The 25,348-nt window shown below is 47.1% G+C and overlaps 1 protein-coding gene across 1 annotated transcript in view; it reads left to right on the top strand.

Moving 5' to 3' along the window:
* The window catches only part of TBC1D10A (TBC1 domain family member 10A), a 38,862-nt gene that overhangs the window by 1,960 nt on the left and 11,554 nt on the right, over positions 1 to 25,348 (top strand). The window contains exon 2 of the mRNA XM_055147484.1: positions 21,773 to 21,872. Coding sequence (XP_055003459.1) covers positions 21,773 to 21,872 — 100 coding nt within the window. The remainder of the gene's footprint in view (positions 1 to 21,772; positions 21,873 to 25,348) is intronic.

The following is a 25,348-nucleotide window of genomic DNA, read 5'->3' as shown; positions in this document are numbered from 1 at the left end:
CCTAGCACACTGCCTGACACAGCAGTGCCAAGAAAACTGCGGCTTCCCTTTCTTTACTTTCTAAGAGTCTGAGAATTGAGAAAAACTAGGGCGTACCTCTGGCACTTGTGGACAGAAAGAGGCCCGAGTGGGAGCACCTCCCTTTGGCTGTAGTTCCTAACCAGGCAGACATCTGTCTTCCCCGCCCTCCAACCACAAACCCGGTTTCTGTAGACACCCTCTGCAGAACTGGTGTCTGTCAGACCAGGGTCAGATCCCAGGTCCCAGCCTGTTCCTGCCTCATTTTCTTCACTGTCAGCCAACCCAAAATCTCTGGTGTCTGAAAGCTTAGATGCCCCCTGTTTATATTGTGGTTCTAAAAAACATCAAAAGTTAAGTCCCTGCCCAAGGCCCTAAGAGGGGAAGTTATGGGAAGTTTCAGGGTGACCGCCCTTAACCCAGTCTCGTGGTTGAGGGCTAAGAGTCCATGTGCTATCCCAGAGAAGTGAAACATTACCACAGATGGCAGCAGTGGAGATGGTGGGGGACTCTGACTTCAGACTAAAGGTCTCTTTCAGCCACCGTGGGCCAAAGGTTGTCTCAGGAAGGTCAATTTTGGCAGTTGCCAGGGACTTGGGGGTGGAAAAGAAAGCAGATCAGAGGTTACCTTGCATAGATGACTGACTTTTAGGTGTCTCCGAAAAATAGATTGTGACTGGAGGGGATTTTAAGAAATTGATCCATTTAACCTTTATTTATTATAAAGATAAGGAACTGAGGCCCAGATAAGATAGCTCATGTAAAGATCACATAGCACAGGCCTGAAAGATAATACAGTGGTAAGACCCTTGGGCTTGATTCCTGGCACCGCGTATGGTCCCCTAGGCTCACCAAAAGCGATCCCTGAGCTCAGAGCCAGAAGTTCAGCTGGATGTGGCCCAAGACCCTCTCTCCCACCCAAAAGTAAATCACATGGCATATTACTGGCAGAATCAGGACTTGAACCCAGTTGGGTAGTTTTCACTGATTCATTCATATGACCTATGGTTCTAGTAGGAAATCAGGTGTTGGACAGGTAAAACAAAGTGCCTAGCTGGAACCTGCCTGCTCTTACTTTTCCTGGCTCAGCATTCTTCATTCATGAGTTGTGTAGGAGGCTAACTGGGATGGCCCAGTTAGCAAGGGGAAGTGTGTGTTGTTATACCAGTTTATTAGATTGACAAGCTTTAGGGTTGAGGCCAGCTTTAATCATCGTTTCTCCTTAGGACCTTAGAGAAGTAAATGCTCATTATTTATTTAATAAATACCATTTACTGATAGACATTTCAAGTGAGAAAGCTGATGAAAGTGACATGCTTCACTTAGAGAAGCCCTTCATTTTATCTATATATTTATATCTGTATATAAATTGAGCTCAGAGAGGAGTGATTAGCCATATCTCTTTAGTCTACTAGGAGCAAAGCCAGGAATTAAACTCCAGAATTCCTGATTCCCAGCCCTAGGCTCTTTTCCATTTCTTCACTTTATTTGTCTTCTATTTTTCGGTTTTGGATTATACCCAGCAGTGCTCAGGGGCTACTCCTAGCTTTATGCTTTGGAGTCACTCTTGGTGGTGCTGGTGTTTGGGGGTGGGTATATATATTACCAGAATCTACCCTATAGTGGCTGCAGGCAGTGCAAATGCCTTACCCTCTATCTCTCAGTTCTTATTTGTCTTTTGAGTCTATTCTGCAGGGAATCTTGGGTGGGCCTGCCTGCCAGTAAGGGAGACAAGAGAGCCAGTCAGGGAAGGGCCCTGTGAAAGGCATGGGCACAGACAGTGATACTGGCGACACTATTATTTTGGCTTGGCTGGGGACTGAGCTGGTTGTTGAAGGCTAAGAAAGACCAGAGGAAAAGAAAGAAGTGTCCTTAGGAAGAAGTGATGGCTAATGTTCCTGAGTAGATGTGTTTGAGTTCCTTCTGCAGCAAGAGGAGGAAGTCAGGAAGGGAATGAAGGGTACCAGCTGGATAGAGGTCTCCTGGTCTAAGGGAGATGCTTGAGAGAGCCGTGACCCTGACCTCCCTCCACTTTTCCCATGTGATTGTCAGAACTGGCCTCCTGCAACTCTCCACCCAGCGTCAGTCTGTTTGGTGCTGTAGGCCAGATGAGGTGAGGAGCTATGCTCTCTGAGATCCCGTGGGTGTTGACTTCCTGTTAAGGGAGTGAAGGATCTGAGCTGGGCCCGTGGAGAAACATCTGGAATAATAGTTGTGTCTTCTGCTGATTCAGTTTCCCTGTCTCCTAAGTCCTCCACTACTTCTGGCCAACAATGTAGCCCCTGTGATTTTGGAAATTGTAGAACTGGCTTAATTGGCATCCCTATAGTTTGCCAGTTTTTGTTGGGGTAGAGCCAGGGCACTCTGACAGGCCAGAGCCTGCCTCCCTGCCTTCTCATTACCTTCTCCTCTTCGTGAATTCAGAACATCCTCTGTTCTTTTGCTGTTATAGTGCCACAGAGAACCTGTTGCTGGTTGTGGAGTATTCCCTGGGTGGCCCATCTGGAAGGAGGCAGTTACACATAGGTTTTTAACTTTAGATCATAGTCCTTCCATTTTGTCTCCTCTACGTCCTCTAGTCTCAAAGGGAAATCAGGCTTAGTGGCCTTTTGGTGTTCTAGGGCTTCAGACAAGACTCAACTTGGTGAGGGGGGCAGGTGGGCAGCATACCAGCTGCTGCCCTGGGAAGGTGCCTGTGTGTCCGTCTGCTAGGAAATCCTAAGCTGTGGGAAAGAGATAAGGCCATGGGGCCTGCTGGATGTTTTGTCCTGCCAGTCTCTGGGTCTGAAACAGAACCTCCAGAAGGCCAGTGAGGCCTGGCAATGGTCCAGCCAACCAGTCTGTTTACATGGAGGTGGAAGAAAGGCAGTGCTGTAGGCTCCCTCCTTACACAAATTCTGGAGTCTGGTTGACTGTGTGACCTTGGACCTACTGCTTCACTTTTCTGAGTCTCAGTTTCCCATTGTGAACTGGTTATAATTATAGTGACTTCGCAGGTGGTTGTGAAGTTTAAATGAACCAATCTTTTGTCTTTGTGAGGTAGGAGGGTAGGGACCACACCCTATATTGATTGGGAGCTATCCCAGATTCCATACTAGAGTGACCTTTGTTAATGCTTGGGGACATATGTCATGTGAAGGATTGAACTGGGTCAGCAGCATGCAAGGCGAGTGCTTTATCTCTTGTGCTATCTTTTAAGGCTCCTAGACTGATGTTTTATTTAAAAATATTTTTTTTGGGGGGGACGGGGATGGGGGTGGGGGTGGGGGTAGTGTTTGGGGCCACACCCAGCAGTGGATTATTCCTGGTTTTGTACTCAGAAATTGCTACTGTCAGTGTTTTGAGGGCCATAAGGGATGCCAGGGATTGGTCCTAGATTGCTGTGTGCAAGGCAGTACCCTACCCTCTATACTATGCCTCCTGCCCCTGAACTGATATTTTAATAGAGCATGGTATAGTAGGCATTCATTGAATGTACCCCACCCCTTAAAGCATGTAGTAGTAGCTGATATTTTTTTCTTTTATTTTTCACCTCTCTTTTGTGTGTGTGAGGTGTGTGTGTGTGGGGAGGAGCGAGTGGCAGATGGTTGTTGGGCCACTCTAAAATGCTCAGGACTTCTTTCTTTCTTTTTTTTTTTTGCTTTTTGGGTCACACCCGGCGATGCTCAGGGGTTACTCCTGGCTCTGCACTCACGAATTACTCCTGGCGGTGCTCGGGGGACCATATGAGATGCTGGGTAATCGAACCTAGGTCAGCCACGTGCAAGGCAAATGCCCTACCTGCTGTGCTATCACTCCAGCCCCTCAGGACTTATTTCTGGCCCTCTACTCAGGAATCACTCCTGGTGGTACTTAGAGGGTTCATAAGTTGGGCTGAGACTGAGTCTATTGCATGGAAAGCAAGTGCTTAAATTCCTCTATTATCTCTCTAGGCCTTCTCCCCTCCCCTGCCACTCCCCTGTCCCACCCCACCCCACCACTCCCAGCGTTGCTCAGGGGCCATTCCTGCCTTTTCATTCAGTGGAAGCTCCTGGTGGTGCTTTGGGGCCTCTTCATTTTCTGTTTTCCATCTCTATCTCTGATAATGAGTGCCAGGGTGGTCCAACCCCATGGGCAGGGTTGAACTATTACCAATGATGAACCTTCACTTTCCTCTCAGAGAAGTGGCTATCTTCATTCTGTAGACTAGTAGACTGAAGATCTGAGAAGAAAACGTCCCAGGTTCAATGCTGGTAAATGGAAGAATTGGACTAGAACTTGTGTTTTGATGATAAATCCAGTCACTAAACCTTGCTAAGGTGGCAGCTGGCAGAATATCAGATGCTTACCAGTCCCTGAGACTCCCACACCCAGCACAGGAGTTAGCAGAAACTGTCACCTTCCTATTTCAGCATGTAAGACAAGGCAAGTCCCAGTACTAAGTCTAGTCCATGACTAGCCAAGTCAGAAAAAGGCGGACCCAGTGAGAAGGATCCTGGGGAAGCCCTGGTAGCATGACCAGGTCTAGCCTGCCCATAGCAGAGTTCATACTTTATTGCTCTTGACTCAAAATACTATGTAATGCTCATTTGACTTTGATATCCAATTTCTGCCTTTTGGTCCTTCCTTCCTTCCTTCCTTCCTTCCTTCCTTCCTTCCTTCCTTCCTTCCTTCCTTCTTTCCTTCCTTCCTTCCTTCCTTCCTTCCTTCCTTCCTTCCTATTCAGGGATCACTCCTCGTGGACTCGGGGCACCATAAGGTTGGGCACCATATGCCCAAGATTGAGTGTGGGTCAGCTGCATACAAGTCAAGTGCCTTACCTACTGTATTATCACCAGCTTACAAGAACTGTTTCTTTATGTAAGATGGAGATTATGTTCCCTGTGCAAGAATTGAAGGTTTGGAGAAGCCTCACAGTTAAATAACAGTGCAGTCATATTAGGAAAGAGTTCCAGAATTTTTGACACTCAGTCTATATGACACTGCAGCTATATAGCCACTGCAGCTATATGGCCTTGCTCATTCTCTTCTCTCTTTGAGCTAATTGAGCCTCCAGGCTGGGATGCATTCATTACCCACTAGCACAGTCTCCCACCCATTGTCAGTATCCAACTAATGACCTTTTGTTGATCCACATCCAGCTATACACAGGGCTTACTTCTGGCTCTGTGCTCAGGGATTATTCCTAGTGGTTTCTTGTGTGTGAGTGTGTGTGGGGGGAGGGGGGCAGAGGGTGGCAGGGAACCACTGCTGGGAACCAAACCAGGGTCCACCTTGTGCAAGGCATGTACCCTACCTGTTACTGTTGCTACTGTCTCTCTAGCAACTCTTACTGATCACTTTTTTTCCTGCAGCAGCACACCAGAAGGAGGAGGACACCTTATTTATCTTATTTATCGGTCCCTGGTAATTCTGCTCTTCTCTTGGACCTAGTTACCCTCCCTATCAAGGAGAAAACTTTCCTGGCTGAGCCACTGGCAAAGGATTGACTCCTGTTGTTTCACCTGCTTAGAAACTGCTTATGCAGGATTTCAGGGCAGCTGCCAGCTTTGACTTTTATTTTCTCACCTTTCACTTTCTCTTCTTCCTTCCTCCAACATTCCAGGCCTCTTCAGCCCAAGACCCTCATTGTTTCCTCTTTATTGTTATTCAGGTCGTTAGGTAGAGAATTAGGCAGTGGTCTCAGAAACCTCTAAGAGAAAGCCTTGATTTACTTTTGCTAGCTTATCTGTCTTAGCAGTGAGTTTCTCTACCCAACGTTTATGGAGCACCTACTCTGCCAGCCCTGAGACTAGAATAGGAGATTCAGAATTGAACAAGACATCTGTGTCTTGTTGCTCTCAAGGGGTGTTGAAAGACTGGTTGAAAAATAGAATCACAAGTAAATCATCACAGTGTTGAACAGTAATTATAGCCAGTAAAGGCTATAATTGAGGTGTGTTGTTACTTTAGGAATATATATGAAGGAAGCAGTAGCCAGCTTCACCTATAGAAGCCTAGCAAGCAGTGGCAGTTGATTGAGGTTTCATTCTATTGAAGAGCCCCTTCCATGTGCAAAGTCCACTCAAAAGTCAGCTCTCTGAGAAATGTGGTATGGCAAGAGCAGAAATTACAGGAAGAGCGGGGGGCATGAGGAAAATGTGAGTGAAGGAGAGGAAAGGAAAAAATGTTGGGCATTGTTGGCCTAATCTTGAATGTGTTTTTCATCAAAGTCAGGCTTGTGCTGGCGTGGAAGATGGCCTCAAGAGGAGCAGGCCCTCTTTATGGTGAGACCAGTTGGGAGATCCTAGGACAGCTCCAGAAGATTGTGGTGGGACCTGGGAGAGGTCTGGAGCTGTGAACTGTGAAGATGAAATGGCCAATAGGGGCCGGTGAGATAGTATAGTGGGTAGAATATGGTCCCTTGAGCCCCATCAGAAGTGATCCTTGAGCACAGGGCCAGGAGTAAGCCCTGAGCACCACCAGGTGTGCCCCCATCCCTAAAAAAAACACAAAAAAACCCCAAAAAACCAAAACTCAACAATAAATAGTTACGATTTTGTTCTTTAACTGCCTGGCTATGTGGACTAGTGGGGAGGAAGGAAAGTTTAGAACAGGTTAAAGGGGCCCTGACTTCTCGCAGAACCTGTCCAAGAGCATTCTGGCCACAGGGAGGGGAGGCCAGCTGTGACCTTTTGTCTGCTATGGACATAGGCTGCTGCTGACTGTGCTTTCCCACAGTTCTGGACTCCCCAAGCTGCCTGGCATAGACTGGCACACCCAGAGTACATCAAGGGGTTCTTTGTCTCTCCAGTAGGAGAGAGGGCTAGCTGACCTGGTTGGGAGGGTGTCAGGGAGAGAGGTACTGAGCGCTGTGGTCTGCCTGGTAAATACTATTGGCAAGGAAGGCCTCAGGGAGAGCCAGAAGAGGAGTGAGTGTAAGGCCATAAAACCCCTCTCTTAGAATGTGATGGTGGGAAGGGGAAGGTTTAAGCCTTTGGGCTCAGAGGAAGCTGAGGCAGGCAGAGGGCTGGGTTAACCTTATCTGGAGATTTCTGTTCGAGATTTCTGTTCATCCCATCCCTGATTCAGCTGTAGATGGGACAGTTAGAAGCAGATTTGATGCTGATGAGAAGCCAAACCCTTAGAATTTAGGGGAACCCACTCATTTCTCAGAAGAGATCCTGGGTGCAGATAGGGATTTTATCAAGTATGTGGAAAGGGCACAGGAGTCAGGTGCTGCTGCCAGCTCTATTCCTTACCCTTGTGGTTGGGGCTTGGCTCATTGTCTCACCTGACCTTAGAGTTGATAGTCCGGTTTCTCCCAGGCCTTTACTCTGTGTGTTAGCCCAAGGGGCACACACACACACACACACACTCCTTGTAGGACTTGCCACTGAAGTCAGTCCTTAAGTGGTTAACTACTAAGCTAGAAGCTAAAGGTGTGGTGTGTGTACAAACAGATCATGAGGATAGTCCAAATAACTAGATTAGAAGCATTATGTAAACAAGACTGCTGTACCAGGCCGGAAATCTGAGTTCTAAGCCACAAACTGACTCTGTGACCTCAAAACATTGCTGAATCTTTCTACCTCAGTTTCCCCTCACAAACAACTAAGGCAGTTTTAATAGGGTGATGTTGAAGATCTTTTCTACTTTTAAATTCTCTGACTTGGTATATATGCAAAGTGCTTTGAGAAGTTTTTCTTGAGAAACTACACAATTGCAAGGGATTGTTCAGGTCAGAGCGGAAAGAAGCCACTGCCTCCAGCATGCTCTGCTCCTTCTTGTGAGAGGACCTTTCTCTGGATGTAGGCCTTTGCTTTGTGGCCTGCCTGACTTGGGAGTGTAATCAAATCAAAGGACCCTCTGATCTGTCTGCTCTTTAGTCTGCAAAATGCTTTTCTCCTCCTTGCCCTGTAGTAATCCTTATAGAAACAATAGGATGTGCTTTATTTAACCCTGTTTACAGACAAGAAAATTAAAGCCAAGCAAATGATCATATTGGATCTGGAACACAGGATTCCTCCTTCCCAATTTTACATTTTACCAAAACTGTTAGCCACTGTGAGGCCTGTCTTCCCTCCCTTTCTCAGCCATAGAACTTCAGCCAAGCTCCAAATATTTACATTCATAGTAGGCTTCTTGAGTTGCTTTTGATGTAGAATTGTTATGATGGATGCATACTTCCTGTCCTGGGTCTCCACACACGTATCTCTAATAGGTACCCCCAAGATGAGACAAGGAGCAGCAGAGTTGTGAGGTTGCCAAGGAACATAATGTGGAGTTTTCCTTCTCCTTCTGGCCCCGACTGTATGTCCAGTGTGGTTCTTTGCAGCCAGCCACTTTTAAGGGTGCTGCTGCTTCTTTCCTTTCCCTTGTTTTGGTTTCACAGGAAAAAAAAAAAAATAGGAAGACTCTAAACTTGGGCCTGGGTGAGATTGGGTTCAGGACACTAGCAGTCCTGGCTGCAAGTCTGACTCACTTTTTTTGGATTGTTTTGGGCCATACCTGGCAGTGCTTAGGTCTTACTCCTGGCTCTGTGCTCAGGATCCTGGCAGGGCTCGGGGGCCAGATGTGGTTCCAGGGACTGAATTCAAATCTGCTGTGTGCAAGGTAACTCTACTTTCTCTCTGGTCCCTGACTTACTTTGTAGCCTTATGTCTATGTGGGTCAGATGGTGCTCTTTGGGAAGGGGGGGATATTATGAAGTTAAGGGCAGTGATGTTGATAAAGCAGCCAGTACAGGGTCTGCCACAAAGTAAGGGCTCCATGGCATCTGATAGGTTTTATATTAACTATCCTCACTTCAGATGTTTGACATAATGATGAGAGAATAAGGCAGTCTGGTTTTGAAGCTTCAGTTTCACCCAGTTCTCATGTCTACCACCTTTGGTCTTTAAGGGTAAGGCAGGAGCCAGTCTCACTCAACTTGTGTGGTCTGGAGTTTTCAAGTCTGCCAGGGCAGATTAGAAATTCCCCCCACCCCTGTTTCTCATTGAGTCATTTGGGAGCAGAGCCATTAGGTGACCCTGACTCTGAGGATACATATTTAAAAACCTGATATTTTGCTTTAGTCTGTGGGGATAAAGCAGAAGTGAGAGCAGTGTTAGATCTTCTGAAATATTCGACTTAAAGCATACAGCGTGCAACCATAGGTCTCCTGAGACCGCTTTCTTCCTGGGTAGTGGTAGTCATTTGGGGAAGGAGTGAGAATTTGCTTTAAATTCTCACCATTCTTGGGGCTGGAGCGATAGTACAGCTGGTAGGCCTTTTGCCTTGCATACGGCTGACCCAGGTTTGATTCCCAGCATCCTATATCCTGAGCACCGCCAGGAGTGCTTCCTGAGTGCAGAGCCAGGAGTCAGCCCTGAGCATCACTGGGTGTGACCCAAAAAGCCAAAAAAAAAAAAAAATCTCACCATTGTTCTGTGTTTCTTATGTACTTTCATTTGGGCTCCCTCTTCTCCTCTGAGTGAGCTCCTCAGTCTTCCAGCATAGTCACAGGGCACCTATACTACCTCACTTAATCCTATAAAATATAGTTATCGGCATAAACTCCATTTTGTAGAAGTAGATACCAGCTCCCAGTGAGGTGAAATGCATTTGGTGTCTCTGAGGCCACTAAGCTGCAAGCTTCCCCGGGAATCAGGCATGTGTGTGTCCAGCCTAGTAGACAGCATGACATACTAGAGTTGAGTGACAGCACAAGAGTAAGACACAGCTGGGATTCAACTCCCAGGTTGGTCCTCTGCTCTCCTTAGAGAGTGATTAACTTGCTGAAAATCTGAGTTTCTTCATCTGCAGAAGGGGGTAAATAATTAAAGGATGTTTCTCATGAGCTAGTTGTCAGCACTAAATGAAATCATGCCAGTTAAGTACCGAGCACTACGCCTGGAACATGGCAAGTGCCCGGTAAGTGTTGTAATTGGCATTCGGTTATGTTAATTGAATACTTGAATTATAATGTTGTTAAAAGCCCATCATCGAGTACATCTGTGCTCAGCCCCATGGATTTTGAGGAGGATAGAGTTTGCATCAGGAGGCTAGGGACACAACTCTGCAGTAGCTTGCATAAGTGTTGTAGCCCTGGGTTGATTCCCAGCTCTACCAACAACAACAAAAATTTAAATAACAACTAGTATCAGGATGGAGAAGGAATGTCCCTTTGTCAAGCTTTCTCTTTGCCTTATCCAACCGATCTCAAGATAAAGGATAGTATTCCCATTTCACTGCAAAGAAAACTAAAGCTCAAAGTGGCTGAGGTCACAAAACTAATCTGTGAACACATGTTTATTGAGCACCCACTAGACAGGGGTTTTGTCCTAGGGCCAGGACACACTTCAGAAAAAGACACCTGCAGAGCCCCTGCCCTCCAGAAGAAAGCTGCTAGTGGAATGCCGCCTCAGCAGAGTGGAGAGTTGGGTGGGGAAGCTGTACCGGCTCCACTGGATGGATCACATTCCCCAAGGAAGCCAGGCCTATTGCTTTTAACTCGTTCATGCTCATAACTCATCTGGTGCCTTTCTTTCCCTGGTCACTTCCTTTTCTTTTTTCTTCCTTTTTGGGTCACACCCAGTGATGCTCAGGGATTACTCCTGGCTCGCCATTCAGTAATTACTCCTGGACAGTCTGGCCACTTCCTTTATCCCTTTGAAGACCATCTCCAAAGTCAGCTGGCTGGGCTAGGGGATATGGCTTAAGGGGCTAGAATACATGCATTTTTTAATAGGAGCCCCAAGTTTCATCCCCAACACTTCATGAACCCCTGAGCACTGCCAGGGTCCACCAGGTATGGCCCAGTAACAACAATAAAAAAGTCAGCTCCCCATTAAAACTTTCCCTGAACACCTGCTTCCCTCCACCTCCCCAACATGGGAGGCTTCTTGTACCTAGCACCTTCTATATGCTCTGTGGTAGCACTTCGATATGTGCTAATTATTATTAAAAATGTTTTTTTTGTCCTTCGTTTCCTTTTGTTGTACTTATTGGTGTAGTAACCAGGGGTCACACATTTGGTTATGGTGCTCATGGGCACCGTACCAGGTTAGTTGTATTGCTCGCATACATGCTTCGTTGCAGTGAGCCAGAGTACCTGCTTGGTGGCAGTGTCAGGGACTCTAAAAAGCTGTGCCACTCTTAGTTTATGGGAGGTCCTTGGAATGTTAAGTGGCAGCCCCATATATGCAGGACAGGCACTCTCCCCCTGGCTGTTGTGTGCTAGTTCATCTGTCTCTTCTGTCAGATTGACTTGCTGAAGGCTAGGAAACGTATTTTATTCATGGGGTGTGGAGGTTGTTTTGTTTTGGGGCCACACCCAGCAGTGCTCAGGGCTTATTGCTCTCTCCGCTCTCAGGGGTCATTCCTGGAGAATTCAGGGAACCACATGGGGTGCTGGGGATCTGAACCCAGGTCAGTAGTGTGCAAGGCAAGTGTCCTGCCTGCTGTATTTTCTCTCCAGCCTCTGATCATCTTTGTAGATTCATGGCCTGGAATGTGAGTTCTAGAGAAATGTGTTTAAAATGTAGTGAGTGATCGATTTTGTTCTGGTCCTGGAGTAGTTAGGAAAGGCTTTGTAGAGGTGAGGAGGAATTCCAAATGTGGCAGGAATGAGTGGAACCGCATTAGAATAAGAATAAAGGGAAGGGAGGGTGAGTCAAGGGATGGGACACCTAGAGAAGAAGACAAAGGAAGCATATTTACAGGGAATAAGAGGCCCTAAGGGGCTGCAGAGATAGTACAGTGGGTAGAGCACATGCAGCTAACTTGGGTTTAATCCCCAAGTCAGACCCTTATGGTTCCCTGAGCCCTGCCAGAGTAATACCTGAACATAGAGCCAGGAGCAGGACCTGATTACCACCAGGTGTGGCCACAAAAGCAGGGGGAGGGAAAAAAGGGAAGGGAAGAGAGGGGGGAAGGGGGGAAGGAGGGGAAGGAGGAGGAGGAGGAAGAAGAAGAAGATGTAAGAGTCACAACCTGAGCTGGAGGGTTGGTGGGGCAGCACCCAGCAGTGCTCAGGGACTATTCCTGGCTCTGTGTTCAGAAATGACCTCTGGTGGCGCATGGGGGAAGCACATGTGATGTGAGGAACCCTGACAGGGTTGGCTGCATGCAAGGCAAACACCTTACCTCCCATTCTCCCTTTGGCCCAGGACCTGAGATTGTTAGACAAGTAGGGCAGTAGGGAATCTTAGTAAAGCCCCTCCTTCCAGGGAAGAGGAGGGGCTTTACTTAGCAGTGAGTCAAGACTAATTTGATAAGATCCAGCAATAAGATATAGCAGTTTGGTATGGACACGTGAAGGGACCATACATGAATCACGGTACCCACAGTGAGATTAGGATCTGAGAACCCAGTATTTCCAGCACTGCTTTGCCTAGTTGGAGTGGAGCTTGGGGAAGGCTTATCTCCCACTGGGAATAGTCTCCCCACTTCTTGCAGTGGTCATGAGAGCTGCCCTGGGAGTTTCTGCTGTGGTCTGTACCCCCTTTTAGCTGAGAGAAGGGGGCATTTTTTTGCTTTTTGAAGCTAGCAAGACTGGTCCTCCAAGAAACATTTCCTCCTTCTGACGTGGATGGGGTGGAGTTGCGTAGAATGGAGAGCTGGGCAGAGGCCCAGGACACTGAGGTTGGTGAAGGGTGGAGAGAACCTGTTTACCATTGTGTGCTGACAAGGGCTGGAAGGAGCAGGCAGAGCTGGGGAATTCCTTATGGGACCAGGAGGCAAGCCCTGAACTAGCTCGCATGGGGAGGGCTGAGAGTGAAACAAGCCAGACTGTCTCCCCCTAATAGGGAGCCAGGACTCTACCTTACCTTCCAACTGGGGAGCTTTCAGGCGAGAAGGAGGTAACCCCAAGCTGCTGACATACAGTGTGGCTTGGGGAAGATCTGTTTTCTTTTTTCCTTTTGGTTTTGGGGCCACACCCAGTGGTGCTCAGGGGTTACTCCTGACTCTGCACTCGGCAGTCACTCCTGGCAAGCTCAGGGGACCATATGGGATGCCGGGCATTGAATCCAGGTTGAACGTGTGCTAGGCAAGTGCCCTACCATTTTACTATTGCTCCAGCCCCAAGATCATTTTTATTTTGGCTGTCTGGGCTGGAAATAAATTCACTGGGTGATCTCACAGCCTCCCAGCCCTGACCCTGGCCATTCTGACCATTAGCACACCACCAGCCACCCTCTCTCACATTCCAATTTCCTTTCATTAGCTATTATGGAGCTAGCATAAAAGCTATTTTTACTTTTAGCCACTGTCATCTTTTAGGTTAATGAACTCTAGAGGTTGTTACCAGAGTGCAAAGTAGATCATCATTTTGTTTATCCCCCCTTTTTCCAGCTCTGGGTTGGGGAGAGAGCTCCCCTGCATCCCTGTCCATGGATCTGTGATCTTTGCGTATCTACTTGTGTATTGCTTATTTCTGCTCTGCTCAGCATAAAGAGTGGTGATTCACTACTGGGTGGGAAAGAAGAGGAAAGGGAAGGTGGCATGTATTGCAGTACTATTAACATGCAAGGCACTTTATATTTATTATGACTTACTGCTCAAGTGGCAGCTTTTTCTCCCAGGCTTTTTAACCTCAGAAAGATTGTTTATTGGCCTTTAGTTTTCTTGTCTGTTAAATGGAGATCATGCTACTTACCTTTGTTTGTTTGTTTGTCTTAGGTACACTCAGCTGCCTGGGGCTTTCCCCTAACTCTTCATTCAGGGATCACTCCTAGTGGTGTTCTTGGGACCATGTGGGGTGCTGGGCATCAAACCTGGGCTAAGTACATGCAAGGCAAGGCACCCTATCCCCCACTGTACTTTCTCTAAAAGCCACTTCTTTGGGGTATTGTATGCCCATGTTTGGCATAGCTAGTACACAGCTAGTGAAAGAAATATTTTAGCTTTACAGCCTCATATGATCTTCACCGCTACCCTCTGAAAAGGTGGCATTGCCCACATGTTACATGCTGCATTGCATATTATATTGCCCCCTATTCTGGAAAACCAGATGCTCAAAGAATGGAACAGCCTGGGGGCTGGAGGATAGCACAGCGGGTAGGGCGTTTGCCTTGCACTCGGCCCACCCGGGTTCAAATCCCAGCATCCCATATGGTCCCCTGAGCACCGCCAGGAGTAATTCCTGAGTGCAGAGCCAGGAGTAACCCCTGTGCATCGCCGGGTGGGACCCAAAAAGAAAAAAAAAAAAAAAGAAGAATGAAGAATGGAACAGCCTGTCCCATTCCATATAGTCATAAAGTGATCAAAATAGGATCAGAAGCCAAAAGTTAGACTGTGTCATTCGGTAACTTTCTTAATCTCTAGGGGACTCAGTTGCTTTATGGGTAAAATGGAGATATTCCTTCTTTGTTGCCTGTCTGTGTAAAGATCAGTCAAATTGAAAAAAGGGATGTGAAAGTATTAGGGAGGGTGCAAATACCAGTTACCAGTAGCTACCATTTGCTGGCAACCCATTAGTTTGGGCCTTTTTTTTTTTTTTTTTTTTTTTGGTGTGTGTGTGGGGTGGTGGGGGGGATTCAGAGAGGCACACTTGGTGTTCTGGGCTTACTTCTGTTTTTGTTTGCTTGTTTCTTTTTGGGTCACACCTGGAAATGCTCAGGGGTTACTCTGGCTCTGCACTCAGGAGTCATTCCTGGCAGTGCCTGGGAGAGCATATGGGATGCCAGACATTGAACCCAGGTTGGCTGCGTGCAAGGCAAGCACCTTACCTGTTGTACTATCACTCTGGCTCCACAGGGCTTACTCCTGGCTCTGCACTTCTGGCAGGATCTGGGACTATATAGGGTTCCAAGGATTGAATCTGGGTCAGTCATGTACAAGGCAAAAACCCTGCCTGCTATACTATCTCTCTAGCCTTAGTCTGGACCTTTATATACACTTACTCCTTATTGCCCTACAAAATATAATGTATATGGTTATGATCCCAATAAAAATGAAATTTTTGAGACTTACCAAAGTATTGTCACGTGGTCTCCCAGGTGGAGGTTGGTTCTCACTCTCTTTCATCTACTTTCCCATTTGCCTTCTTAATGGTTGAGATACAGTGGATCAATCTTGTGTTTTGTGACCCTGGATTTTCTCTTGGAGTTTCTCTTTGTTTGGACCGGTTTGGAAAGTGAGATTCAGAGGAGAGGCCTAGTTGGACTGGTTGCTGGGAACTCAGATAGAATCACTATCTATCTGATAAAAAGTTCACAGGCATGGACACCACACCTGACTGACTCTTGCAGAGAGGCCAGGGTGTTCTTATCCAGGAATCAGATGACTAGAAGGACAAGGGGAGAGAGAGCCTTGCCGCATAAAAATGAAAAAAATATTCATTTTTATATGGGACTATAATCATATACATCATATTTTATAGAGCAACAAGGAATAACTCTATATAAGGCCTCAGCCTGTGGTCTTAGTAGCCTAGGCAACCAAGTTTGTCCCTCTCAGATCTTAGTAGCCTTCAGCTTCTGATTTTGGGAGAAGGCTAAGGGAACTGAGAGCCTACAGTTCATGGGGTCAGTGGAGTATCATTGCCTCTTTGGATTGTCACACAAACTGAAGAGAGAGAGACAGACAAACAGAGAGCAAGAGAGAGAGAGGGATGGATGGAGGGACGGAGGGAGAAAGAGAGAGAGAGTCAGACAGAGACAGAAAAGCATGGTGACATCTGGAGCAGGGTCTGATTTTCTTACAGCCTTCTCAGAGGAGTTAGAAGCAGCGCATATCACTGTGACAGCAATAAAGACCCGCTTCTTCCATTTCCTTATTAACTTTGTGACTTTGCCCAGGTCACACAACCTCTCTGAATGTGTCAAGTTTCTCCTGGGCCAAATGAAAATCTATGAAGGATGATCCGAGGTGACACTAGGCTATTAGGGGCACAGGTAAAATTGCTTTAGGCATTAGTGGTGATAGCCCTGAATGCAATGTAATGGAATGAAAGACATTATGGAGAAAACCAAGTAGGCACTTGATTTTCTCTGCAGTGCATAGTTGGGAGTTACAGAAGTTCAGTTAAATAAGGACAGTACTGAGCTAGTTACAATGAAGTGCTCATATCACACATCATGTCTTCACTCATTGATGAATTTGTGCTAAAATAAAATTTGGGAGATGGGGAGATGGCTCACAGGGATAGAACTTTACATGTGAGAGGCCTGGGTTTCATACCTTGCACCTCATGGTCCCATGAGCAAGACACTGGGAGTGGCCTCCAAGGGCTGCTAGGTGTACCCAAACAAAAACAAGCAAAGTCACTTTCAGCGGCTGGAGAATTGTATCCAGGGGCCAAAGCGATAGCACAGCAGGTGAGGTACTTGCCTTGCATGTGATCAACCTGAGTTTGATCCCTTGCACCCCATATGGTTCCAAGCACTGCCAGGAGTGATTCCTGAGCATAGAGCCAAGAGTAATTCTGAACACTGCTGGGTGTGCCCCCTGCCCTCCTCCTTCCCAAAAGAATTATATTCAGCACTAAAAGAAAAGGAAAAAACCCCAAAACACTCCCTCCCTAACATGAAAAAAAAAAAAAGAAGAACTGGGAGCATGGCTCAAAGGTAGGACTGGAATACATACTTATATGTAGGAGGCTCAGGCTTGATCCTCAGCACCACATGGTCCCCAAGCACCTGAGCAGTAGACCCTGAGCAGTTCTAGTGTAATTTTTTTAATGTTTTTTTTTTTCTAAAATAGAGTGCCAGAAATATGATTCGATGTTAGAAAACTTGCCTTATATATGAGGTCCTAGGCTCAATTTATGATACTGCAGAAAATAAAACAAAACCTAGTATGGATATTTTGTACCTGAAATATCAGAATGCACGTAGGAATGCATCAGTGCATTGTAAGTGAATTATTACATAAAATATATTCCTGTTGCTTCTTATAATCCAGCCCAGGAGATTTATACTAGCTCTCTCACTAGTCTGTTCTCATGAGCTACCTCAGGGAAAGGGGGGGTTGGGGACGGATAGGAATTGTCCTCTCAGTGTAAAGCATCCCCTGGACCATTTGGTCCTTCTGCTCTCTGCTCTTTTTCTTGTCTGATGACAATCACAGCAGAGCCTTTCCCCCACTGTATTTGCAGGAATGGACCAGACCGCAGCCTTATCTCGTGGCTCCTCTCTCAGCATCCTCTCCCCTTCCCTTCTCTTCATTGTTTACCCTTGGTTGTGGTGCACACTAACATGCTTTAGTTTTGTTGCCTTGTGGGGAGTGCATACCTAGTCGTGGTGCTCTCACACACTTTGCCAAATGTGCCAGAGATTGTATCCTTTACTGTGGCTCCAGGGATCACACAGTGTCAGTGCCTCCAGGATCACACGAGGCATACCCAGCAGGGTGTCATTGCCTGGAAGATAGGGGACTCTGCCACTGAGTTCCAACCCTGCTTCCCCCTTTTAAAATTTTTTCTTTTTCTTTATTTTGGTTTTTGCACCCCACCTGCAATGTTCAGGGGTTACTACTGGTTCTGCACTCAGGAATCACTCCTGGAGGTGTTCAGGGGACCTTATGGGATTATAGGGATAGAACCAGGTTGGTTGCATGCAAGACAAGTGCCCTACCCACGTACTATCTCTCTGGGCCCTTCCCACATTTTTTAGTGATGAGAATCTAAATCTAACCTCCCCACCTCCCTTTAGTGGTGAAAATACAGTCCATGACCTCACCCATATAAGGCATGTTCTCTACCACTGAACCACATCTCCAGCCCCTCTAGATATCCTTTGAAGCACAATTCACAGTTGATTTAAGATTTGATATTGGGGATTTCCACTTAAAAGTCCTCCAGGGATGTTCTCATTTATCTGTTCTTTATAGAATAATATGAAAAGGGAATGGAAGGTATCAAAGGTGGACAAGCCCTTGACCCTAGAGTTTAGAAATGGAAAGGCCAGGAAAGGAGAGAAGTGGAGGTGGGGGGAAGTAAGAAAAAGTGAATAGGAGGTAACAGTCTCAAGGATCAAAAGCTGTGGACACATCAGTGATGTAGAGGTATGCTATGATATATGTATATATTTATTTATTTATTTTTATTTATTTTGGGTCACACCCGGCGATGCACAGGGGATACTCCTGGCTTTGCACTCAGGAATTACTCCTGGTGGAGCTTCGGGCATTATATGGGATGCTGGGGATCGAACTCAGGTTGGCCATGTGCAAGGCAAATGTCCTACCCGATGTGCTATCACGCCAGCCCCTGTGTATATATTTAAACCACAAAGCCAACAATACTCTGAGCAAGGGACTCAGACTACAATAAATGTGCCAGTTGGGGCTGGAGAGATAGTACAGTGGGTAAGGTACTTGCCTTACACAGGGCTGGGTGACCTGGGTTTGATCCCCAGCACCCATATGGTCCCCCGAGCCCATCAGGAGCAGAGCCAGGAGTAAGCCCTGAGTATAGCCAGTTTTTTAAGGGCTGGAGAGATAGTGCATCAGAGATTCCCGGATTTGATCCGTGGTACCATCTACTCCCTGAATACCAGCAGAGTGACCCCTGAGCAACAACCAGGTCTGGCCCTAAAACTAAATTCAATATAGTACAATCAAATAGTACTCCATCTTGAACTTGTTCACTCGTGTCTCTGCAGCAGGAGGAATGAATGCCTTTGATTTCTTTTTTGGGGGGAGTCATGCCCGGCGATGCTCAGGAGTTACTCCTGGCTCTACACTCAGGAATTACTCCTGGAAGTGCTCGGGAAACCATATGGGATGCTAGGGATTGAACTTGGGTAAGCTGCATTGCCTTAATGCCCTAGCCATTGCATTATTGCTCTGGCCCGTATAGGTGCCTTTGAGATCCTGAAGTCAGATCTTATCAACAGAGAGATAGAGGGTTAAGATGTCAGGTGGATTTGTATTTAATCACATGGAAGTTCTTGGAAATTGATACTCTGCCTTGTCAACTTTGCTTTCTTTGAGCCTTAGTTTTCACATCTGCTCAGTGGGGGGATTGGATCAGATATACACATCTTCAACTGCCAGAATTTCCTGTTGTCTCTGTGTGGGCACTGCCTTTGCCTTTCGTTTAGTTCACATAGAAGCTCATCCACAGACTTGTAGAAGCAAGTGCTTTGTAGGTGGTCGGAAACAGCGTGGCCTATCATGCGTGGGCTTTTGGTTTCCGTTCCCTAGGTGTTTGGGGGTTGCCTGGAGACCCAAGCCTGTAAATTACCTGATATAGAGGTGTGGTCTCTGCTTCTCTCCTCAAGAGGAGGGAAAGGAAGGGTGTGTCTGAGTGCCCTGGTTCTGCCTCTCCGTGGTGAGTGGGTGAGCAGTTTAAGAGGGGGTGACGTGTGTCACTGTCTGGAGGGGACCTAGTTTGCCCCAGGTCACTGTCCCTCCTCAGAAGTTCAGTTTCAAGGCTGCATTCAGGCCTTCGAAGTTCAAATGCACTGCAGAAGAGGATCTATCTGCCTTTCTGCATCTGGAGGCCTCCACACTGCCAGGGCCCCTCCCTCTGATTTTCCAACCAGTAAAAGTCACAGCAGCTCATTTCCTTCCGGCAGAGAGAAAATCAGAGAGTCCTGCGCCAAGCCTCAGCCCTCCCATGTCCTGTTTCTGAGAGCCTTCTCCCCGCCGCCAAGCGCCTCCAACTCGAAGCTCCTTTTGGGAGGTCATGCAGGACTGAATGCAGCCTCTTGGCTACAGTCTGACTTGGATCCGAGTCTGGGTTTTTCCACTGATTTGCTGTTTGCCTCTGAGGAAGAATTCCTTCCTGGATATCTTACCTTTCAATGCTGTCAATTATTTTTTTAATTGAAAGAAAAAAAGAAAGAAAGAAACCATAGAAGGCAGAAAAAGGAGTTTTTGAAAATCTATAACCCACCATTTAAAAACTGATTTTTTTTTTTTTGAAAGGGGTGGCCATATCCAGCTGTGCTCAGGGTTTACTTCTGGCTCTGTGCTCAGTCTTCCTGGAGAGCTGGGAAGCAGAAGGAGAGGAACTATATGGGGTGCTGGGGATCAAGCCCAGGTTAGCCTCATGCAGGACAAGCACTTTATCCATCTTACTGTCTCTCTGACTCCTAAAAAATTATTTTAAAATGGGGTTGGAGAGATACTACAATGGGTAGGGCATATGCCTTACAGGTAGCTGACCCGGGTTCAATACCTGACATCCCATATGGTCCCCAAAGCAGAATGTAGATCCAGAAATAACCCCTGAGCATCACTGGGTGTGGCCCAAAAACAAAAAACCAATATTTTCAGAGTTTATATAGGGCCAGAGAGAAGCAAAGGGGTTAAGACCCTTATCTTGCATGTACCTTACTCAGCTTCAATCCCTGGCACTTCATATGGTCTCCTAAACACCACTAGGAGGGGTCTCTGAGCAGAGTCAGAAGGAAGCCCTGAGAACTGCCAGCTCACCCTCCATCCCCCCGCAAAAAAAAAAGAAGAAGAGTGTATATGTGTATAGAGAGATGCTCACATATTAATTATTTATTTTGCGGGGAGACCACACCCAGCAGCATTTGGGGATGGGGGCTGGCAGTACCCAGAACCTCACACATTCAGGGAATGTGTTTTACCACTTGAATCTGTACATTATTTTTTTTCTCAAAGTAATATTGCTTTTTTGACTGCACAAGAAATAAAGCATATGTTGGGACTGGAGAGATAGTACAGAGCAGTACAGATATTTAAGGCTATTGCCTGGCATGTGGCCAACCATGGTTCTATCCCATGTACCACATTTGGTTCCCTGAGCACCACAAAGGGCAACCCTAGAGTGTAGAACCAGAAATAAGCCTGAGGACCACCTCGTATGGCCCAACACCCCACCCCTCAAAAAAAAAATAAAGCTTATGTAGGGTATAGGACACCCAGCCTATAGATATTAATCTGCTGCTCTTGACATCTCAGAGTTCCATGAGCTTACGGGTTCCCAGAGATTTACTGCCTGTGTGGGTCTCCAAGCTGAGGCGTTTTCTTCAACAGCTCTAGTCTCTAGTGGGCATTCATAGAATATCCATGGCACTAGGACCAGGGCTTTTTTTTTGCTTTTTTTGGGTCGCACCTGGCGATGCACAGGGATTACTCCTGGCTATGCACTCAGGAACCACCCCTGGCGGTGCTCAGGGGACCATATGGGATGCTGGGATTCAAACCTGGGTCGGCCGCATGCAAGGCAAATGCCCTACCCGCTGTGCTATCACTCCAGCCCCACCAGGCTTATTTCTAATCACTGGAATGTTTTCCCACAGCCTGCCAGGGGTCCTGACCCTTGAATAGAGCCGGCACAGCTGTGACGGCTGCTCAGTTCATAGATGTCCAAATACAAGGGGTGTTGTTTGATGGCACTTTGAAAGTGTATAGGATTGTGATAGGTAGAGACAACGTGGAGAGCATTCCAGCTAAGGGTAGCATGAGTAAAAGTTGAGAAGCCAGGACTTGAATGGGGAAACTATGAGTAACTAGTTTTGCTGGAGTAAAGAGGTGAGCATGTTCTTTCTGTACTTGTTCTGCAAGTTTCTTTTTCCAGTACTGTCCCTTGCATGTAGGCTCTCTGAAGAGGCTTATTTTCTAGTCAACACATAATAATCATGCATACAGACAGGCCTCTGCCCCAGAGAGACACAGCTGAACCCTAGCCCCTGGACACACTTGACCCTGGTGTCTGGTCTATGTCTTCTATCCTATCTGTGTTTGCTGTATTAGTGGTCCTGAAGGGAGCCACAAAGATGGAGGGCAAGGAGAGGAAAGGAGGAGACCTGACCAGGCTCGGAGCTGGAGCCCAAGCCAGGACCTTTGCTTCCTTTGGCTCCTCTGACGGACTCTGCTCTCTGCTCCACAGGCTGGAGGAAGTCCCCCTGGAGGTGCTGCGTCAGAGGGAATCTAAGTGGCTGGACATGCTCAACAACTGGGACAAATGGATGGCCAAGAAACACAAAAAGGTAAGGGACTGCCTTGCAACTTGGGCTGAGATATGGCAGCTGAGGAAGGATGAGAAAGAAGGAGGAAGTGCATCAGTTTGAAGGAGTGGGAGCTTCACCATTTACCAGCAGCTAGAGAGCTGGGGTTTAGAGCGCAGCCTTCACTTAGGCTTCTCAAATGATTTCAGATGCCTATGAACTTTGACCAGCTTCAAAAGTATTCTTTGGCCAAAGCCTGTCTGGATGGCTTTCCTCCAGCCCTGCTAGGAGGAAAGTTCTTGCTGCTCACTGTCTCTGAGGAAGGACTATATAACAGCTTGAAGTAAATGGGTGTTGGATATTTGCAGTGTGCTGGACACTTGACTCAGATGATACTGGAAAACCCCAGTGAGGTTGGGAGGAGGAGGTTTATTGTTATAATTGACCTATAAAATATAAAATGAGGGAGGAGGTGTAGGGGGTAAGGTGCTTGCCTTATGTTCACTGACCTCAGTTCCATCCCTGGCACTGCCGGTGGTCCTCTGAGGACTGCTAGAAATGATTCCTGAGCACATAACTAGGAGTAAAGCTCTGAGCATTGCTGGATATCCACCCTCCCGCAATAAAATACAAAATAAAGGGAATACCAATTGTCTCATTTTACTGCCTATACTTTTTTTAATTTTTTTTTTTAGTGAATCACCTTGAGATACAGTTACAGACTTACAAACTTCTGTGCTTACATTTCAGTCATACAATAATCGAGTACCCATCCCTCCACCAATGCCCATTCTCCACCACCAATGTTCCCAGTATCACTTCCACCACCACCCTATCCCCTCCCCCACCTCTGTGGCAGGTGTATTCCCTTTTACTCTCTCTCTCCTTTTAGGTGTTGTGGTTTGCAATACAGGTATTAAGTGGCCACCATGCTCGGCTGATAGTCTACTTTCAGCATACATCTCCCTCCATAGCGGGCCCTCCAAGCATCCTTTACTTGGTGACCGTTTCTCTATCTGAACTGCTTTTTCCCCAGCATGTGAGGCCAGCTTCCAAGCCGTGGAGCAATCCTCCTGGTCCTTATTTCTACTATCCTTAGGTGCTAGTCTCCCATTCTGTTGCTTTATATTCCACAAATGAGTGCAGTCCTTCTATGTCTGTCTGTCTCTCTCTTTTTTTTAAAATTTATTTTTCAATAAGTGAGTCACCGTAAGGAGTCTGTCTCTCTCTTTCTGATTCATTTCACTTAGCATGATACTCTCCATGTTGATCCACTTATATGCAAATTTCATGACTTCATCTTTTCTAACAGCTGCATAGTATTCCATTGTGCATACTGCCTATACTCTTTACCTCACTAAGAACCTTCACCACCATCTAGATTAACTTAATGATTTCTCTTTTGCCTCCTGCCCAGAGTGACCTAAGTTTAATGGTCTCATGAAAAAGAAGATGCCAATAGCCCTTTCCAAGTTGGACTGTTTTTGAGCACTAACTCCTAGTCTTCTTTTTTTTTTTTCTTTTTGGGTCACACCCGGCAATGCACAGGTGTTATTCCTGACTCTGCACTCAGGAATTACTCCTGGTGGTGCTCGGAGGACCATATGGGATGCTGGGGATCTAACCCAGGTTGGCCTCATGCAAGGCAAACACCCTATCCATTGTACTATGGCTCCAGCCCCGTGAACCCCTAGCCTTCTGCGGTCAGTTGACACACTGGTCCAGGCTGACACTAGCAGAAAGCTCGGGCCCAAAGGGCAGGTAAGGACTTGTACCTGACCTCACTGTTTTGCATTCTCCATGTGTCTCTCCAAACTCTGGATGATTCACTTTACCCTCTAGATTTCAAAGTCCCTGGGTGTGTGGGCCTGACAGACCTGTTGTGAAGTTCCCATGAGGTCTGACTGTCAAGTCCAAGTCCTTTGCCACCCAGTTGGGTACTTTCTTGCTATTCTATGTGGACTTTATAGTACTAATATTTTGTTTATCAGAAAATCTCTTAAACCCCCTTTTTTTTTAAAGGTACCCATTCCTCAGTGATTTCCTGCCCAACTCTGCGATCTGTCTTCCTGCCTCCTCGCTCTTCAGCTCACACTGAGCTTCCATTTCCTCTCTACTGTGTGTTGTGGCAACTGGTAACTTGCAGTGACAACAGAGATGGTTTTTTTTTTTTGCCCCTGCCTCCCTTCACAAGTGGGGATTCCAGAAGAGAACCTTGGGGAGGTCCTGTCAGCAAGACAGCTGACCCCACTTCCTCTTCCTCTTTGCTTCTCTGTACTGTGGTTAAAGGCCAAGGTTTAATCCTGCCTAGCAGGGGCCACCCCAGGAGTTCTTCACCCCACTTGACCCTGAGTCCCTGGCTCTCTACTTTGCTTCTCAGCTGGGGCCACACACTCCCTGAGAGCTCTTCCTGCCTGGTCATGTAGGCTTGGGCTCTCCCTGTGGTCAGGAAGTCCTGGCACAGGAAGGAAAATACCTGTTTCAGGAAGTGAGCCTCAACCCAGCACTTCTCGGGGACGACTGTCACCCAAGAGAGCCAGTCCCTGCAGAGAGGCTCACTGATAGGCTGCCTTCCCCTGCAGGGCTCCAACTTGTGGTCTTGCACTTCCAAGTTCAGCCAGGTGTGGCCACTCAACCGTTTTGAGACCTCCTTTCCCAAGGCCTTGCAGCCCAGAGTGCCAGCTCCTCCTGCTTTCTGTGGGCAGGAGCACTTTCTCTCCCTTTATCCTTACAGATCCTCGCCATTGTCTCCTCCCTAAAACAGGCTTTAGATTGCGGTTTCTAGCACCCCTGTGCCAAAGAGGATTCTAGAGGCCAGAGGGGGAAAAGCAAAACCTATTCCTGCTTCTCCAGGACCAGGGAGATAGCTCAGCGGTGGAGCATGCCCGCTTTACATGTGTGAGACAGGGCTTCAAGCTTTAGGACTGTAAATCAAAACAAACCCTGCTCCTCGCTGTCCATCTCCACCTCACACGTCAGCCTGCACCAAGTGAGGGCAGGATCCAAGGCGTTCCCTCGTATGAAAGGAGACAGTGATGATGTGGGGGTTGGCTCAACCTGAGCTTGGCCTGGCATGGGTTGTAGGGGCGGGGTGGGGGGGTGTCTAAAGGTTGAATGGATCTGGGCCCTACTTGTTCTTTTGCCAAAACCTGCCCAGATTAAGTGGTTCCCTTAAGGAGACCCTTGTTCCAAAGAAGCAGGAAATTGTTCCCAGAATCTGGGGCAGTTCCCTTCCGTTCCCTTCCTCTCCCTGCTTTGCTGGCAGTCCCAGAAACTGGAGCATGGTTCCTGTGAATGGCCACTCTGCTCTTCCCCCATGCCCTTAGCTCTCTGCCGGTCTCTTTCCTGGTTCTTGACTTTCTCTGACCCTTGGAAAATTTTCTCTTGTTTGTGCTAGTCATCAGGAAGGCCTGGCCCTCTGCTCCCTCCTCTGAGAGCTTCCATCTATACTGTTTGAGGGGATTTCCAGGTGAGGGGAAGTTAGGTGTGAGGCCAAGGGGGCCTTGAGAGAAGGCCTT

The sequence above is a fragment of the Sorex araneus genome, chromosome 9 (assembly GCF_027595985.1).
Source record: "Sorex araneus isolate mSorAra2 chromosome 9, mSorAra2.pri, whole genome shotgun sequence".
NCBI classification, from domain to species: domain Eukaryota; kingdom Metazoa; phylum Chordata; class Mammalia; order Eulipotyphla; family Soricidae; genus Sorex; species Sorex araneus.
Note: the sequence above shows the minus strand (reverse complement) of the source record. Positions and strands in the feature narration are given on the sequence as shown.